Source organism: Lynx rufus, unplaced genomic scaffold (genome assembly GCF_022079265.1).
Source record: "Lynx rufus isolate CCGP_SWC_20201006 ecotype Redwood Valley unplaced genomic scaffold, mLynRuf1.p SCAF_4, whole genome shotgun sequence".
NCBI lineage: Eukaryota > Metazoa > Chordata > Mammalia > Carnivora > Felidae > Lynx > Lynx rufus.
Window position 1 is genome coordinate 24,754,078 of NW_025814856.1, and position 20,357 is coordinate 24,774,434.

General features: G+C 37.5%; 1 protein-coding gene and 1 long non-coding RNA gene across 4 annotated transcripts in view; one reads left to right on the forward strand and one right to left on the reverse strand.

The window, feature by feature from the left end:
- The window catches only part of LOC124524443 (uncharacterized), a 47,087-nt gene extending 36,032 nt beyond the window's left edge, over positions 1-11,055 (forward strand). The window contains exons 3-4 of one of the 3 annotated variants that reach the window (XR_006965235.1): positions 1,218-1,287; positions 9,454-11,055. This is a non-coding gene — a long non-coding RNA (uncharacterized LOC124524443). Of the gene's footprint in view, positions 1-1,217; positions 1,288-7,430; positions 7,523-9,453 lie in introns of all 3 variants that reach the window. The other 2 variants (XR_006965234.1, XR_006965233.1) reach the window with 2 other exon arrangements.
- On the reverse strand, positions 7,215-8,748 carry HESX1 (HESX homeobox 1). The gene is made up of 4 exons (XM_047096719.1): positions 8,526-8,748; positions 7,812-8,011; positions 7,410-7,511; positions 7,215-7,313 (listed from the first exon to the last, which is right to left on the reverse strand). Exons 1-4 carry the CDS (start codon positions 8,746-8,748, stop codon positions 7,215-7,217), a joined length of 624 nt encoding a protein of 207 aa, XP_046952675.1.
- Positions 11,056-20,357: the final 9,302 nt, after the last annotated feature.

A 20,357-nucleotide genomic window follows, 5' to 3' on the forward strand; every position in this document is an offset into this window, starting at 1 on the left:
CAGGCCTGGGATTTGGAAGAATATAGGCAGGTTTCGCTGGGCTTGCCTTGGCTGCAGGCTGCAGGTTAGGTTGAGGTCTGCTTCATGTTTCTCAATTTGGAGGCTAACCTAAAGGGGCAGTAGGTACTCAGAGTGTGTGCTTCTCCCGGCAATAGCAGAAGAGCAAGTAGATAAGGGGAAGGTCTCTTGAGGCCTCTTCCTGGAACTGGTACTGCATCACTTCTGTCCACATTCTATTGGCTAAAGGAGATCACATGACCAAACCCAACAGCAGCGGAGATGGCAGATGTACTCTGCCCTCAATAATGGGTGGTGCTGCAAAGCCACAGGCCAAAGGGCATGGATGTATGATTTTAAAATACGGAGGGCATGGGGCACTTGGGTGGCTCACTCAGTTGAGCATCTGACTTCGGCTCAGGTCATGATCTCATGGTTCATTGAGTTTGAGCCCGGCATCGGTCTCCCTGCTGTCAGAGCAGAGCCCGCTTCAGATCCTCTGTCTGCCCTCTCTTGCACTCTCTCTCCCTTTCAAAAAAAAAAAAAAAAAATACAGAGGGCATGAAAAACTGAACAGTGACTCAACATACCACAGACTGCCAAGAAAGTAATAGGTGAAGTAGGATTGACCAAATGAGAAGATAAAGTTACCAGGTAACATGCCAAAAGTTGAATCTCAAAAAATCAAGTTGAAATAACAATGAGAAATCACTTTTCATCTGCAAAATTAGCAAAAGTATTTCTAAAAATGATTAAACTCAGTCAGGATGAGGTAAAACAAGCAAATAAGTAAAAGATTTTCATTTTTGTAGTAACAGTGCAAAGAAACAATGACATCTTTGAAGGTACTTAAAAGCTTGTTATTTATTTTCCTGAGCATGGTTTGAATTTTTGAGAGAATACGTCAAAAAGGTAAAATTTGTCCTAAATTTCAATTTCTATGCCTAATACAGCTAACACACACACATGCAAATAATTGTTTTGGATCCCATTTAATTTTTTTAGGAATTCTCTGCCTTTTTAACATAGTTCTAACACTTTTCTCTAATGTATTTTTCATAGTAATAGTGATTTTCAAATGTTTTAAAGCTTTGGGACCCTATTTGAAGTCTAGAACAAACTAGCATGTGGCAAAGTAGAGATCATCGGAAAATTCTGTTAGCATGGTTACTGTTATTACTCATAAGGATGATCATTACTTGTAAAATTATTATTTGCAGGGATTCACTTGCAAATTGCTAAGAAAACCTTTTCTCATGACAGTATCAGAAGTAAAAGAAATAGACGTAGGTAAGTAAAGTCCCCTACCTCCTGAGTGTGCAAGTTACAGGGCCAAACATGATCCAGTTCTTGCATATTTAGTAATTTTCAAATGTCCCAAAGCTTGCAGTACTTTAAATTCACTGCCTTCTCCTTTTCCCACATAGTAGCTAAAGCCTCCCAAATTTCCCTTCTCTCTCTATAATCTCCACCTTTCCATCTCCACCACCCCTACCTTTACCCAGGTAAGGTAAAGGTCAACAACTTCAAAAATACGTATTGCAACTATAGGTAGGTGGGTCCCCTCAATCCGGCCTTTAACTTCACCCCGCATCCTGTTTCTGTCTTCCTAAACCATGGTGCAACCCTAGTTTAGTAAACAAACATGGTTCGCCATTTCCCGCCACATCGTTTTACTTCCTTGGCCTTTTTCAAAGGTTCTCCATAACCTGTATCCACCCCTAATGGGCAGGTCTGGCTGCATAATTTGGGGGGTTCAGTGCAAATTAAAATTGTAGGACTATTGGGGCAAAAATTACTAAGATTTTCAAAATGGCAGCAGCAGAGCATCAAACCAAGTATGGGGCCGTTCTGAACACAGGGTCCTGTGTAACTACAGGGGGTGCATTGTGCCCACAAAGCTGGCCATGCCAACAGTCACCCATCGCTGTAGAGAGGCCACCATTCTTGCTGTCCAGCTTCCGAGTCTTCTTACATATTGTTTCCTCACCTGGAACACCGTCCTCCCAACACCCAGCTCCTGCCCACATTAAGCTTTAGTCTTTTCACAGACCTATTCATGTAGAGGCAACGAGTTGAGAGTTGGTCTTTACATATGTCTGATCCATCCCCTCCTATAGCTTATAGTAGTCCTGACCATCTACAAATCTACAAACATTAATTTAGACCTTAATTATATGCTTCCATGTGTTATTATCTTACTGTTTCATTCATTCATTCATTCATTCATTCACCAGATATTGTATGCCAAATATTTGCCATGACTTTGCTAGGCACTGGGTATAGTAAGTCCCAAAACAGCAGAAACCTTGTTTTACTTGTTCACCATTCCATCCCCATAGTCTCACATAGTGATGGGCTCGTGGCAGATACTGAACAAATTGTTGTTGAATAACTGTTAACCAGTATTTTCTCTCCATCATATAGTGAGCTCCTAGAGACCAAGAACTGTTTTTATTTGTTCCAAGACTGCTGATTGAGAACCCACTATGTGCCACATATTGTTCCAGACATAACAACACTGTTCTAGACAACTTTCTTTACTTCTTCTATATTCCCTAGCACATTATTATAAGTGAACATTTCCTGATCATTTTGTATTTGCCAGGAATTAGTCTAAGCCTTATCCACTATCTCATTTAATTCCCCCAATGATTCTATGAAATAGGTCCCATTTTATCCCCATTTTATAGATGACAAAATCGAGGCTCAAAGAGATTAGAGAACTGACCCAAAGTCAAATACCTATTGGGGTTTGAACCCGGGTGACCAGACTCTACATTGCTAGGCTGCCTCCAATGAGTACTTTTTGATTGACTGACTTGACTGAAATAGAGAGCTCAAGGAAGAGTAGTATTGGTGGCTCAATACACCATCAAATAGGGGCTGTGTCCTGTAAAACCACTGTTAGGCAATTTCTTGACCAACACCAGATACAATAGGTGTATGGTTCTTTGCAAGCTTGTAATGTGGTAAATAGGACATAAACTGTGGCATCATTTACTTCATCATATGAACTTCCAGTCATAAAATGCTAAATAAAGGAGATGCCCACTAGACTATCCAAGGATGCCTGGAAGAAGAGACCAGACAGGAAGCTCCTAAATGTTAACTCTTTACTAGACAGAAGGTAAGCAATAAACTTTTTGGGCTGGGGTTCGGTTGTGGGACCCAGTAATTCCTGTCGACATCAACAAGCTTCCTAAGGCATCAGCAGGGGAAAAGGAAAAGGGTGGGAATAAGAAAACAAGAGAGAGGAAAATGGGAAGGCGTGAGTCTAATGAGATGTGGACTGGTCAGAGCCATCAAGAGCTGCCTTGGCTGCTTGGCCACTGTGGGCTGCTGCCCCAGCAGGAGACAGAACACTTCAAATGAGCTTTAGGGACGCCTGGGTGGCTCAGTCAGTTAAGCATCTATCGACTCTTGACTTTGCCTCAGGTCGTGATCTTGCAATTTGTGAGTTCGAGCCCTGTGTTGGGCTCTGCGCTAACAGTGCTGACAGTTTGGAGCTTGCTTGGGATTTTCTCTCTCTCCCTCTCTCTGCTCCTCCCCAGCTCATGCTCTCTCTTTCTCTCACAGTAAATAAAGTTAAAAATAAATAAATAAATAAACAAATAAAATGAGCTTTACATGCAGCCAAAGGCACACGGAAGGGCTTTCAGTCCCATGGGGCTCAGCGAGATGGAGAGGGCAGGTCACCATGTCATACTTTGATTTCTGTTCCTCATCAAGTAAATGGACTCAGCTCCCTGCTTTTGAAAGAAGTAAAAACAAGGCCCAGGTTGATGCTGTGTGCTGGGTTTGGTAATGGGGGATTCATGCGATTCGTGTGATGTGTGATAAGATACAGGGAGTGAAAGCAGCTATTAACACTGATTAACTCAAAAGTTGACCACCGGCACACACAGCCATTGTTTCCAACAGCACTCTCTAGCGATGGGCTTTGTCTGGCTGGCTTCACAAGAGACAAATGCCATTACAGGAGACCAAATAACCTTATTTAGGCAGCCGTCAGATAATAGAGACGCTCTAGGTATTAGCCTGACTGCATTAGTTTGATTTGTTACTACTGTTCACCTTGTCCTGGGTATTAATGGAGACAAAGGCTTGGAATTACCAGGAGCAGAGATAAGCTGTGGATTAGAGCCTGTGTGTTTTGAGGGAAAGACAATTCTATCTTGGGTTTTCATTTCCATTTCCACCTTGCTTGATTTTTCCTCAAAGTTAAAGTCCAGCTTTTTCCCTGAATATCATTATATTCACTCCAAAGTACTAGCAGTTATAATTGCTTTAAAAAAAAAAAAGTTACTAACTCATTATTTCCTCTAATAAGATCAATCAGCCTTTATCTTTGGAAATGATTTTGGGGGAAATTCACTTATAATCTTGTATATTATTTTGCTTCTTTGAATATTTTAATATATTACAGACTCACTTCAAAACATTTAAGGATATTATGTTATTAGTATCTGAAAATATGTGAAATATCTGAAAGAACGTGCATATTATATTCATAGTTACTTCTTTAATATTACAAATTCTAGTATTATTTAAATTTTTTCTGACTTCCAAATGTTATTTTTTATAGATGCATTGTTTCTATTATAAATGATTTCAGTTATAAGTATGTACCTTCAGTTGTAAACACAACTTATCTCAATGATAGATAAAATTGAATTTTAGGCCCACGTAAATAGGTTATATTATGGTCACTAGAGAATTCTGAGATAATGATATTCTAGAGTTATTGTTTCTTTCCTCACTAGACTTTTTATAGGTATGACCAGGTTTTATAACTAAAAAATAAATTTAAGTGCATTATTAGTTATTAATCAATGTTTGTGATATTGTTTCATTTTTTTCAAAGTCTAGCACTTTATATAGAAATTTCCCACTCTTCACAGTTAGGTTTAATTTCAGGTAAGTTCTAGATAAACTATGATTACTCTTTGAAATATCAATTTGTGAAAAGTACTACTTTAAAAATACTTAAGTGTTAATATTGTAAAATAGCTTGTAATATGCAGGGCTGAAATCCTCTTCTAAACTAAGCAAACATTAGGAAAGGGATAGAGCTAGATGTCTGACATGGCAAAATGTCAGAAAGATGCACAGAATGTTAAGTGTGATGACATTTAAAAAAATAACAAATAGAGGGGCACCTGGGTGGCTCAGTTGGTTAAGCGACCGACTTCAGGTCATGATTTCATAATTCATGGGTTCGAGCCCACATCCCCACACCGGGCTCTTTGCGGACAGAGTGGAGTCTGGTTGGATCCGGTCTTCCTCTCTCTCTGCCCCTCGCCGGCTTGTGCACACACACTATCTCTCTCCCTCTCTCGTGAAAATAAACATTTTTTAAAAAATCTTTTAAAAAAGTAACAAATAGAAATGCGTGTGTATATCTATGTATACATATGTACCTGCCTTCGTGTAGAAAAAGATACATAACAATGTTTAATGATGATTATCTGGGAAGGATGAGGCTTGAGAGAGATTTTCTTCTATTTCTACATTACTTGAATTGTTTACAATATGTAAATATGATGTTTGGGATAAAAATAAAAGACTGAGAAGCCTACCCATCACGTGACACTTTCCTCTCCAACGCACTCCAGTTGACTTCCAGTCCTCAACTTAATATAACTTCACAGAAACCTAATGAAGAGCAAAGAAAGCTCCCAGTGGATGAATTCTTACTGATATATTTCATAAATAGTGCTTCACATTTTGTATTAGTGAAAGCAGCTCCTTATATTGGGAAAAATGGCCCAGTCTGACAGTAGACTTCCTTGGAAAACATGTAATGCCTCTGGTTTTCCAGTGGCTGCCCTTCTGTTCTTCCTCCCTCTCCATCTCAGCAATAGTGGAACAGAATAAGACCGTCTATTGCTGACTAGTTGTTGGGACACAGCTCTCTATCCCCAATGTGCTCTCCCTAAATGATCTTTTAAAAGCTCTAAAATCTGAGTCACACTCCTTTTCCTCAGTGATAATATGCACACTCCTTTTCATCTTTCTCATGCAATTAAACAAACAAAAATGTATATAGTAGGTATAGATTCAATAATTCAACAAGAATCTTCTACTGTGGTCATTGCTAGGAAAGAAGAGAACAGAGGAGCAGGAAAGAAAAGGGAGGGGAGAATTCAACTCAATGAGGACAGCTGAAATATAGTTTCCAGGAGACCAAGTCAAAGTCCTCAAGTAAACATTTCAAAGAGCATACGCACTCTGGCCTTCCACTAATTAACTAGAAAACAAACACCCAGACTTCCAGTGGTAGGACTTCTTTTTTGTGATGCATCTTACCTATTCCTTCCCATCTTTAGTTGATAGGTACAATGGCAAGTGCAAGGAAAATACATAGTTTTTGTCCGAAAAAAGTGCCCTGATTTTTTCTAGCGACTATGTCGCAGCACATACAAAAGGCAGATCAGTTACCTCATCAGTCAACGTATTACTTTTAACAACAAAATATACAGTTGTTTGGAAACCACTAAACTAGAAATAGATATTAGCCCAATGATCATTATTCCTTTAATGAATGAAAGTAAAACACAACATTAAATAGCTAGGAAAATATTTTAAAATTTGCATGTATTTGCAGCTCAATCCTTTTTGCAATATAATATCAAGGGTATGAATATGACAACTGATGTCTTTCTATCTCTACTTTGGCATAATGATTTTGCTTAAAAAAAAACAGCTTGAAACTGGCATGCTAGAAGGATTTGTATTGATACGTGGTGAGAAAGTTTCACTGCTTTATGTCAGAAATTAAGAGGAGCTAATAATCATGTTTCAAAATGCACTTGAAGAAAACTAATTGAAACAGAGCATATCTTTGTGCCATTCTCCAGATTATTTTACTTGAATTATTCTGTAAATAGAATCCAGCTTGTGGAGTCACTTAGTCACGAGCTTGCTGATTTTAGCGAACTACTTTCTTAGATTAAATTTGCTCACTTAAAAAATAGCTGGCTTTTTCTGAAAATGTTTATTAAAATATATAGGAAAGGCCTTTATTGTAACTAAAAGTGCCCATGTATAATAGGTACCATGTCTTAATAGTGAATATTTACAATATATTTTCGGAAGAAAAATGACAACACTCAGATTAAATGCAGAAAAGATCACATTTTTAAAATTTGATATCTCCATTGATTCCTCGGGTTCTGCAATTGTAAAATAATCTCACGTGGTCAGTTTTCCGTCTACTCCAGGAGGTTCGTGTTGAAATTTTTTTTCGCCATTAGAAACTGTGATTCTCTATGGGACCTTTTCAGCTTTGCACGCCGATTTTGGAACCAGATCTAAAATTAAGGAAAAATAAAGTAGATCTCAGGAACATTATTTTACTATTCTTAACATTTCCATCATCACAGGTAACAGCTAAGTTTGAAAATTACCTGGATTCTGTCTTCCTCTAGATTCAGTTTTCGAGCTAAGTCTTCTCTGATATCAATGCCAGGATAGCAGTTTACTCTAAAGACATTTTCCAACACTTCAATCTATGAATAAGGTAATAGTTACATAAAATATTGATATTTCGTATGTCATAAAATGGGCTTTAATTCGTATAGCAAAATAATTGTATTTACATCTTGGGCAATTAATCTATATATGCCTTTTACATTTTTTAAATGACTATCCAGAAACTGTCAAAAAAAAAAAAAACACCTCCATAGAGTCTATTGTTTCATTAACAAGGCTTCTTTCTAAACTGAGATCCCAAAGTGATTGGGCTTTTGCCCAACAGGGCGTTAGTTAAAACCTTTGTATTATCATTACTGCTTGAAAAAACTTCCCACCTGGTTTTGAGTAAAAGCGGTTCTTGGTCTTCGTCCTCTATACCAACTCAGTTCTCTTTTCAAAGACAGTCTTTCTGAGGGTGAAAAGTAATTTTCATATTTCAAAAATCTTTCTTCTGGCACTGGACGATCCACAGTATAAGGGAATGAGATCCCGTTAGGAAGGCTCGGGATATGTACACATAGGTTAATATCTTTCCCTAAAAGCAGAAAAATAAACTCCATCTTAGATGTCCAAACCTGTATTCCACAAAGTTCTATAAGAAGGAATTTCAGGAACTTGTCTTTAATTTTCCTGGGGAAATTCCTCTGGGTTTCACAAGAGAACTGACCTCTCATCAACCAAAAACCAAAAAGCAAACAAAGATGGAGATCCTGCCTTGCTGCTAGAGAACATTTTGATCTCTGAATGTCATGTATTTTTTCAGTGAAAAAATAGAATATCTGATGTGTCAAATACAAGAGACCTTTTGAAATAAATGCAGGTTCTTGGCATTTCCTGTGAACGAACTTTATACTCCCTTGGATCTAAGGCCAATTCTCTTTTCATTTCCTATAGAACTCAGCTGGAGGCACTGAAAGTCCTAGATACTTCAGTTATGTAATTGGATGAAACTGCAGTTTTTCTCTAACTCTACGTAATATGAAATAAAGGCCAAAATAAACACTGCAGACGAAATAACAAAGAATTTAAAAAATTAACTTGTGGTGTACCTGAGGAGCCGCAGGTGTCTGCCCAGGGCCTGTGGGGTTTCATTGATGGAACACAGTCTTTCTTCTGGTCCAATCCCAAAATGCTCTCAATTGAAAAGGAGCAGGGCGAGGGTTTGCTTTCCCCGTGCCGAGCCCCTTCCTGCAGGCTGGGAGACATCCTCGAGTGGGCTGCACAGAACAGCGGCTCTGGCCTCTCCTTGCTTCTTGGCTGGCTCTGCCCCATGTGTACAGGGCTGGGATCTTCCTGTGGTTCACCTCCTGGCTCCGCTGACAAGGGGGCTGGATTTAGAACGTCACTAATTAAAATCCTGTCTTAGAAAGTTTTAGCATGTCAATGAACACTCTCCCAGCCAGCAGCTTGAGGAGTTAATTGTTTATTTGTTTGCAAGTAATTAGCAACTAATGGCTACACCAGGGGGGCCACCTACAGGGACAAAAAGTGTTATCTCTCCTAAGCAGAACACAGACTTAACTTTCTCGAAAGAAGTGATGCACAAACTAGCACTCCTCTTTTATTTGAAATCATTAATGTATAAAATCATGCCTTTTATTCTGAAGTTTATACTTTCATGGACTCCAGTTACCTAAACACACAGGCAAGATAGGAGAGCAGTCAAGTAATAAATAATCTAATTTAAGTGAATTTTCTTCCAAGGAAATTGGAAAAAATAATAATCTCTTAATGCTATTACGGTAATTCCAATGAAAATGCCTGTTTTTCATATGCATATGTAATAGTGAATGTTGTCAATGAAAACACAATAGTATTTGGAGTGCAGCATACCGGAAAAGGTTGGCAATGTTATTAACACTGAGTATAATTGTCTTCCAAGTGCCTGGATTAATTCATAAGGAACAGTTGCACCAAGTATTTTAAATAATTAATGAGCTAATTCCATTCTGTCATCTTTTCTTTTAAATGAGACAGATACAAGTTTATGTGAAGATCATATGTAACCACCTGCAAGTAACTTAAAAGCATGACTGTTCAAACTAAAAGGAAGAATTTCTCTTCCCAGCAGGGTTGTTTCAAAGAACAGAGCATGATTCACTGTATTTTCTTAAAGAAGAATTTCCCTGTGTTGATTTTTTGAGGGGCTGGGAAGTCTTCACGAAGACAATAAGATTTGTGAAAAATAACCAAGAACAGAATATTTTCATTTCATCCTCCTAAGAAAACTTGAAATTAAAAGAGAAATGCAGCTGCTAATTGGGAAGATTGTGAAGTAAGCACACCCTCAGATAGTGCAATATTTTTAGTCCTTGTACTCTGCGGCTCCTCTTTTTCCAGTACCTTCTTGAGGATAAATTTAAGAGTTCAACTTTATCCAGGATTTAAACAACTACGAGACAATTCTTCAGGGAAGAGGAAAAGTAGTCTCCACTCATAGAGGAAATGGACTCTACAGGATGGAGCTCAGCTTCATCTGATTTTATCCTATCATGAGGTACAAATATTGAACTAAATTCCTCTTTAAGCAACTTCTAGAATGAATAAAGGATTCACATACAAAACATCAACAGGCACACAGAAGGATGGGTTTATAAATACAGGTGTAAAGCCATTGTAAGAATGAACAAACTAGTAAACATTTAATGCCTCATGGAGGTTTTGCCTCTAGCGTCTTGGAATGTAGACTGTGACCTTACCCTGAGGAAGACTTGGATGAAGAGAGAGAATTCAAGATCTTCACAGATTCCTTTCTCTCGAGACATTCATCCATCCATCCGTTCATTCCACTATTGGTTGAGCATCTACTCAGTACCAGAAAGAACAGGATCCTTGCCCTCATGAAGCTCACAGTGGTATGGGGTGGGGTGGGGGTGGGGAGCAAACAATATTTGTAACAGTAATTATAAGTCAGTAAATTACCTCATATGTTAACTGGTGATAAAAATGGAAAAAGGAAGCGGTGAGCCAGGTAAGCCGGCTCATCAGTGCAGGAGGTGGAGATCCTGAAATCCTAACCCCACAGATTAGTGCCCTAGTGCACAAATTGCAATGCTCCTACAGCACACACTGAAGCAACTCTAATCCCCAATTTCTTCTTTATCAACAAGGACATTCCAATATCTTTACTGTTTGAGTTGACTTTATCTGGACTTACATAATACCATTTTATACATGGATGGTAGATGAAAATGAAAGGTAGGAAAGAATTTCTCTAAAACTATCAGGGAAACATTTTCTTATATATTTATTCAACAAATTTTATAGAGCACTTACTATGTGCTAGACACCATTCTAGGTGCTAGATATCAGTGATGAACAAGGTAATTTCAGAGAGAGATAAGCTCACTGAGAGGAAGAAACAAAATGTCAACCTCTCCCATTTACTACCTTTTGCCTTATTATGTTATATATCTGTTTATTATGTTTGTTTTCTATTATCTGTTTCCTATCTCTAGAATTTTTGTCTTTTTGTTCATTCCCTAGCATCCAAAAACAGTGCTTGGCTCATACTAGATGAAAGAATCTCATTGTTTCTTTTTGCATTCCTTCAAGTAAAGTTGGGCATTTATTTCTTCATGTTTTTCAGCCAATACGTGCTCTTTCTATTGTGAAATGATGGCTTATGTCTGTCTTAGTCTGTTCAGGCTGGTCTAACAAAATACCACAGACTGGGTAGCTGATAAACAACAGAAAGTTATTCCTCACAGTTCTGGAGGCTGGAAGTCTGAGATCAGGGCACTGGCATGGTTGGGTGAGGGCTCTCTTCCAGGTGGCAGATTTCTCCTTATCTTCACATGGCAGAAGGGGCTAGGGAACTCTCCAGGACCTTTTATAAGAAACTAATCCCATTCATGAGGGCTCCGCCCTCATGACCTAATCACCTCCTAAGGGCTCCCACCTCCTAATACCATCACAAGGGGTATTAGGATTGCAACATATGAATTTTGGTGGGACACACACATTCAGACCATAGCATGTCCTTAGCCCATTTTTTTTTTAATTAGGGTATTTTTTTGATTGTTGTTTCTTAATGGTAAGAGTTTTTCATATATTAAAAGATGATAACTCTTTGGTATGTGTAATAAATATTTCCCCCATTTTGCCCTTGATATTTTGACTTTATTGATGCTTTTTTTTTCTCGTATGAAGCTTCATATAGTAAAATGTGTTGATATTACCCTTTATGATTTCTACCTTTAAAAAGGGCCTTTCTAGCTCCATTTATGGTAGTAATGAAGTAGCTTCTATTGTACCTACCCTCCCACAGATACAAATTATAAACTCTGGACAAAATGTTTTTTAAAACTACCCCAAAGTACTAAAAAGTAGTCCCAAACAGGGAAAATACATTTAGAAGAGATAAACAGCACTGGGTGAGCTTTCCATTTTTATGGCTTTTTGTCTGAAATCAGGCACCAGTCAACACTATGTGGGAGGATGTACAATCTTATTGGCTTAAGGAACCAAAGGAGAGAGGTCAAGTCAACCACAGCAGCTAGGAAGTGACAGAGAATCCTAGGAAGGAAAGAGATACAGGGAAAGGCCCCAAATTCTGCATATAAATTCTGCCCAAATCCCCGGATGACTTCTGAATTTGGCATGCACATGGAAAACACCAAACATCTCAGCTAATCCTAAAATGATTGAACAAAAATTTCAACCGATGACGACCACAAGGGAAACAGAGCTTAGATACAGTTTGAGCACAGACTGATAAAACAAAACAAACAAACAAACAAATGCAAATCAACATTCTTCAGACAGGTAAAAAAGAATCTGGAGACTATAAATATCATTTACAGAGTCCAGGATACAACACAACATTATTAGACATATGAAGAAACTGGAAAATGTGTCCCATATTGACAAGAAAATGCAATCAATCGAGACAGATCCAGGGGTGATACAGATGTTGGAATTAGCTGACAAGTTTTGAGAGCAGTAAATGTAAAGACGCTTAAGGACATAAATGAAAATGTGCTCATAATGAATGTACAGACAGTATCCATCATCAGAGAAATAATAACTACAAAAAAATCAAATGTAACTTCTATTACTGAAAAATAAAATATGAGAGATAAGAAATTCACTGGGTAGGCTTAACAGTATATAGGAGATGCCAGAAGAGTCAGTGAACTTGAAGATATATTAATGAATATGATCTGATCTGAAGAATACACAGGAAAAAACATTAAAAATAAAATCAGCAGAGTCTGAGTAACCTGTAAGACAATAAAACAATATCTAGCATATGTGTAATTGGAATTACAGAGGGAGAAATAGAGAAGATATGGTAGAAAAAATATTTGAAGAAATAATGGCTGAAGTTTTCCAAAATTTGGTGAAAGACATAAATTTATAGTTTCAGGAAGCTCAAAGAACCTCAGTAGGATAAACACAAGCAAAACTACATCTAGGTATATCATAGTCAAATGGATAAAACCAAAGATAAAGAGAAAAATTTGAAAGCATTCAGAGAAAAATGGTATATTATATACATAGGAATAACAATATGATTTGACTGAGTTCTCATCAGAAACAATGGAGGCCAGAAGACAATGAAACAACATCTTTAAAGTGCTAAAAGGAAAAATAAGCTTTTCAACCCAGAATTCTATATCCAACAAAAATATCTCAGAAAATGAAAGCAAAATAAAGACATCTCAAGATAAATAAAAACAAAGAGATTTATCACCACCAGACCTGTACTACAACAAAGTGACCAGCGTGACCTCCACTGTTAGGTGTTATGGGGCACTGTGGGTTCTGCTTTGATCTTTTGTTTACATTTTTTTTTAACGTTTGTTTATTTTTGAGACAGAGAGAGACAGAGCATGAGCAGGGGAGGGTCAGAGAGAGAGGGAGACACAGAATCTGAAACGGGCTCCAGGCTCTGAGCTGTCAGCACAGAGCCGACGTGGGGCTCGAACTCACAGACCGTGAGATCATGACCTGAGCTGAAGTCGGCCGCTTAACCGACTGAGCCACCCAGGCGCCCCTCTGCTTTGATCTTTTGGATAGCTCTCTCCAGGGGAAGCCAGCCACCATGCCCTGAGGACACTTAAGTAAACCTGTGGAAAGCCCACATGGAGAGGAATTGAAGTTTTTGCCAACAGTCAACACCAAGTTGCCAGGTATGTGAGTGAGTCACTTGGGAAGTGAATCCTCCAGTCCTAGTAAAACCTTCAGATGAATGAAGCCCCAGCTGACATCTGACCACAATCTTAATGGATACTCTCAGACAGGACTGGATATCCAAATCACTCCTGAATTTCTGACACAAAGAAACTGTGAGAGGTATTAAATAAACACTGCTGTTTTAAACCACTTTTAGTTGATTTGTTATACAGCACTAGATAATTTACATAAGCCTCCATCATAAGAAACTGGGTTGGGGTGGGAGGACAAAATAATATCATAGTTAGAAGAAGAGAAAAAATATAAGAGCAGAAATGAATAAAATCTAAAACAAACAAAGCTGGTCTTCTGAAATAATCAACAAAATTGATAAAACTATAGGCAGACTAATCAAGAATAAAAGAAGGGTGCCTAGCTGGCTCAGTTGGTAGAACATGCAACTCTAGATCTTGGGGTTGTGAGTTGGAGCCCTGTGTTGGGTGTATAGATTACTTAAAAACAAAATCTTTAAAAAAAAATAACAAAAGAGAGAACACAGAACACAAATTACTAACATCAGGAATAAAGAGGTGATATTACTATAGAGACTACAGATCATTAAAAAGATAAAAGAATATTATTAACAACTTTATACCAACAAATTCAACAACTTACATGAAATAGATAAAAATCTTGAAACAATATGATTACCAAAATTGAGACAAGATGAACTAGAATATATGACTGGTTGGATATCTATTGAAGAAATTATTTCACACACACAAAACTCCAGGCCCAGATAACTTCATTGGTGAAATTTATCAGATATTCAAAGAACAATCTTATACAAATACCATCTTACACAAACTCCTTCATAAAATGGAAAGGGACCCTTCTAAATTCATTGCATGAGTCCTGAATAACACTGATAACAAACAATTTCCAGAAAAATTATAGACAAATATCCCTTAGGAACACAGACACAAAATCTTTAAGACATTAGCAAATAGAATATAGAAACAAAAAAAGATAATAAATTATGACCGAGGCTTTTCTCAGAAAGGAAAGGATGGTTTAACATTCAAAAATCAATGTAATTAACCATTAATAGAAAAAAAGATAGTCATGTGATCGTTTTATCAGATGCAAAAAAATACTCATTTGTGACTGTAAAAAATCAGCAAATTAGGTTTAGAAGTAACTTCCTCAATATGACAGAGGGCATCTATAGAAATTATCAACTAACATTTATTTGTTTACTTATTTATAAAGCTTATTTATTTAAGTAATCTCTACACCCAAAATGGGGCTCTAACTCACAACCCCAAGATCAAGAGCTACACACTCCTCTGAATGAGTCTACCGGGTGCTCGTTCTAAACATCAAATTTAATGGTGAAATATTGGGGTGTCTGGGTGGCTCAGTCAGTTAAGTATCTGACTCTTGATTTTGGCTCAGGTCATGATCTCACGGTTTGTGAGTTTGAGCCCTGCACTGGGTTCTGCATTGACAGTGCAGAGCCTGTTTGGGATTCTCTCTCTGCCCCTCCCCCACTCACACATGTACTCTTGTGCTCTCTCAAATAAGCTGGTGAAATATTGAATGCTTTCTCTCTAAGAATAGAAACAAGCCAAGGATGTTCACTTTCAGTATTTCTATCCAACACTATATTGGATCTAAGCCAGTGTAATAAGGCAAGAAAAAGAAAGAAAACTCATATAGATCAGAAAGGAAGAATTAGGGGTGCCTGGGTGGCTCAGTCGGTTGAGCGTCCGACTTCAGCTCAGGTCATGATCTCGCAGTTGACGAGTTCAAGCCCCGTGTTGGGCTCTGTGCTGACAGCTCAGAGCCTGGAGCCTGCTTCGGATTCCATGTCTCCCTCTCTGTCTGCCCCTCCCCCGCTCATGCTCTTTCTCTCTCTGTCTCAAAAATAAATAAACATTAAAAAAATTAAAAAACAAAGAAAGGAAGAATTAAACTTCTCTATTCACAGATGACATAATTGTTTACATTGAAAAATCTTAAGAATCTACAAAATAGATACTAAAACTAATACGTAAATTTAGCAAAATCATAAATCAAAGGTAAATATACAAAAATCAATTTAATTCTATATGTTAGCAGCCAACAACAAAACATATACCTGCTATGATCCAGCAATTCCATTTCTAGAAAAATGAAAACATATGTCCACAAAAAGCTTGCATGAGAGGGGTGCCTGGGTGGCTCAGTTGGTTGAGTGTCCGACTCTTGATTTTGGCACAGGTCATGATTCCAGGGTCATGAGATCAAGCTCTGTGTTGAGCTCTGAACTGAGTGTAGAACCTACTTAAGATTCTCTCTCCCCCCTGCTCATGCTCTCTTTTTCTCAAAAAATAAAAATGAAAAAACTTGCACAAGAATATTCACAGAAGCTCTATTCATAATAGTCAAAACTGGCAGGTAGGTGTCTATCAACAGGAAAGTGGCTAAATAAACTACAGTATAGTTATACAAATTGAATACAATTCAGCAATATAAAGGTATATACTACCAATGTATGTGACAACATTGATGAATGTCAAAAACATTATGCTAAGTCAAAGGAGCCTTATACAAAAGAATATCTATGGTATGATTTCATTTATATGATGTTCAAGAACAGACAAAATTAGTTTGTATTGAAAAAAATCAGAAAGGGGTGCCTCGGTGGTTCAGTTGGTTGAGCGACCAACTTTAGCTCAGGTCGTGATCTCACGGTTTGTGAGTTCAAGCTCCGCGTCGGGCTCTGTGCTGACAGCTTGGAGCCTGGAGCCTGCTTCGGATTCTGTGTCTCCCTCGCTCTCTGCCCCTCCCCCGCTCATGCTCTGTCTCTCTCTGTCTCAGAAATAAATAAACATTAAAAAAAAGTTAAAAATAACAACAAAAAAGAAAAAAATCAGAAAGTGGAGGTAAAGGTGGGGACTAAATGGGAAGCAGAATCAGGAAACTTGGAGGGTGATGGCAATGTTCTAGGGTTTGTATTACACAGATGCAAGCATTTGTCAATATTTATTGATTGGTACTCTTTAAGATTTGTTCACTTCACTGTATATAAAATTTCATCCATTAAAGCATAAACAAGTATTGAACTAGATGGTGAATGATATGCATTTGAAGAATTTAGGGGAGAAATATATACATATATACACACACACACACACATACATACATATACATATCTGCAACTTGCTTTAAAATGCATTTACTAAAAAAATTAAATAAATTGATGGATGGACATGTGATTATTAAACATTATAATTGTAGATCAAAGGACTTCTAATCCAGTAGAATTTTCTAAGCTGATGTAAATGTTCTATATCTGCATTACCCAATACGGTTGCTACTAGACATATGTGGCTAATGAGCACTTGAAATGTAACTAGTGCAACTGAGGAAATGAATTTCAAGTTTAATTTTATTGTAAATTATTTAAATTTAGATAGCAGATGTGGCCACTGGCTACCATTTTGGACAGCACAGACAGAACATTTCCATCACGGCAGAAAGTTCTGTCAGACAATGTTGGTCTAGAAGCACAGAACAATGTTGAAAATAGTGATGATGACAACAGACCTCCTTGTTTTGATTCTGACAGGAGAACAGTGTCCCACCATTAATATGATGTCTACTATGGGTTTCTAATAAATGGTACTTATCTAGAGTAATGTTATAATGAATACAAACAAAATATCTATAGTGCTTTATAGCTTCTAAAGCATTTAAAAAATATTTGTATTTAATCCTTTCACAAACCCTCTACTCTTGTGGTTGAGAAAACAGAAACTGAGAGTTCAATTGTATATTACCACCAACTAGCAAGTGGTAGAGACTTGACTCAGATTTCTGTCTCCAAATTCCCTTTTCTATTGACTTTATCAATTAATGTCCACAGTAACATAGTCATCAATGATCTCATGATATAAACATCAAAAGGTAAGATAAGAAAAGTTTGTGAAAAGTTGGATATGACATATCCTCAATACCTTTTATTTATTTATTTTTTAACGTTTATTTATTTTTGAGACAGAGAGAGACAGAGCATGAACGGGGGAGGGGCAGAGAGAGAGGGAGACACAGAATCGGAAGCAAGCTCCAGGCTCCGAGCCATCAGCCCAGAGCCCGACGCGATGCGGGGCTCGAACTCACGGACCGCGAGATCATGACCTGAGCTGAAGTCGGGCGCTTAACCGACTGAGCCACCCAGGCGCCCCTCCTCAATACCTTTTAACACTTATTTTGATATAAGAAAAGCCTGACACATTGACAGTGAAAATTACAGGAATCATAAAATTGGGCAGTCTACCTTTTAAACATCTATATGTACAAAGTGAAGTAAAAATTGAAAGGTTTATGTTTTATTTTAGTAACTTGTATATCTACCCAGGTTTTGCTAATAATTTATTTTCTAATTGTGTATTTCAAGTAACTCCCATATCACTAACATCAGAAAAATGTTCAATGTCTTAAATGTTTTAGCAGAGTTTTACAAATCAGCTATACAGTTATCATGCTCATGGTCTGTGAACATGAGAGAAACACAATAAGCAAAGCTTTAATGACTCTTGCCTCTTACTTTTGCATAGGAATTACACTGTTCTATTTGAGACTATTTTTAATTGCTAAAATGTTTTCTAAAGCAATGTAATTTTTTGCTGTTATACCTTCAGTATCTCCTAGAACAGTGGCAAAGTACACACTCAATAAATATTTGTGTATGAGTGCATAAATGGATGGATGGATGCATAGAACTAGGAAGAGGTGACATTTGTAAACTGAACAGGCAATGTAAATGCTGTAGGTTTACGACTGTTGTTGTTCAATGTGCTCAGGTACTCCCAGTTTGCTATGAACTATTGATGTATCACTCCAGTGTAATCCACAAATTAGAAGACATTTTGGCATTCTGTAACTAAAATTTAATAAGAAGGAAGATGGGGGATGTGTTTTAAAAATCGGAGCGTATGTGCACTGATATACTATTGTGTACCAACTATACTTACATAAGAAAAATTAAAAATCTAAATTTAGAACCAAAAAATCCTGAGTCGTATTGAACAAACAGTTCACAGCCTTGGCACTCAGTCATTCCTAAGGCCCTCATCTGCCTTTATTGCTATCGGAGACACACAGTATCTTTCCCAGTGATTCAGGAGAGTTGGGAAGGTTTCATACACATTTTTCTCCCCCCTAGCACTATCACAGTGCCCATCACACAAGAGATGTTAAATAAAGGTTTGTTGAATGAGTTAATTTTCTTTATAATATTAGAACAATGTTCAACCTTTGTTCTTCTGAAATCTCAAAAGCGTAGTTTCATAGTTTTACATTATGAAATCCGTCAAAATTCTTTTCAGTATAGTGTCTTGTACATATCGTGCCCTTAAAATCATCTGAAACACAAATGCGTTTTTATTTTTAAAAGATTCATTCAGGGTGCCTGGCTAGTTCAGTAGGCTAGGAATCTGACCCTTGATTTAGGCTCAGATCATGATCCCACAGTTTTGTGGGTTTGAGCCCTGCATCAGGCTCTGCACTGCTTGGGATTCTCCCTCTGTCTCTACCCTTCCCTGCTTGCACTTTCTGTTTCTCTCTCTCCCCAAAAAATAACAAAAACAAAAACAAACAAAACCCCCAAAACTTTAAAAAATGATTCAATCTCACAGTACATAGAATAAGATATGATCATCTCCTTCAATTCTACCCCATTTTTATTCCCCAACCTACTATTGGCTACCACTACTAACAGTTTATGCTTCTCTTTCCTGCATTTTTAAATTTATTATTATTATTTTAATATTTTATTTTTATTTTTGAAAGAGAGAGAGAGAGAAAGAGAGACAGCACAAGCAGGGGAGGGGCAGAGAGAAGGAGACACAGAATCCAAAGCAGGCTCCAGGCTCTGAACTATCAGCGCAGAGCCTGACGCTGGGTTTGAACTCAAAACTGGCTTAATCTACTGAGCCACTCAGGTGCCCCATTCCTGCCTTTTTAAAGTGCTTTGGTATAATAGGTGGGTGCACACACACATATTTTTATCGACATGGAGTCAGACATATGAATTGTTCTGCAGTGGGCTTCCCCAACATTGACATGACACTATGTCAGCACATACAGTTCTGTCTCACTCTTCAACAGCTGCTTGGCACCTACATCGGGTGGATGAACAGTAATTTATTTAATTATATCTCTGATAACGGGCACTTAGGGTTGTCTCCATCTTTTTAAACTATTATAAACATTATAGCATTGAATACCTTGTACATACATTTTAGCATACATGCGTGAGTATTTCCATGAAAAATTTCTTTGAAGAGTACATTATTTTTTTTTGGTGGATGCTGTCATGTTTCCTTTTAAGAAATATTTACCAATGAACACTCCCACTCCGTCTAGTTCTTGCCCTTCTGTTCTCGCCAGATTAACAGTAAGAACAAGAAATCTCAGGGCTAGGCTAAATTAGACTTAGGTTTTCCATAGACACAATATTCAAAGATGAAACAGTTTTGGATTTAGGGCTTTGAGGGGTTCAGGCCTACACTTTAGTGCCATTTAATCTAATCATTGCAGATTAAATGAGAGTTATCGGTCAACCTTAAGACCGGTTTGTTACTTATAACATTGTTTCTGGGACAAGAATGTTATGGTTCTTATGTAAAAAACAAACAAAAAACAAAAAACAAAAAACAAAACCCTTTTAAATCACAACAAACATTTATTAAACTTTAGCATATATATATCAA

Bases quoted from the DNA above. Each gene is read 5' to 3' on its own strand.
- HESX1 (XM_047096719.1), bottom strand. From the start codon at position 8,748: ATGGGGCAGAGCCAGCCAAGAAGCAAGGAGAGGCCAGAGCCGCTGTTC. The intron at 7,512-7,811 runs GTGGGAAGTTTT...CCTTATTCATAG, and splicing joins CCGCTTTTACTCAAAACCAG to ATTGAAGTGTTGGAAAATGT. The intron at 7,314-7,409 runs GTAATTTTCAAA...CCTTAATTTTAG, and splicing joins TAGAGGAAGACAGAATCCAG to ATCTGGTTCCAAAATCGGCG.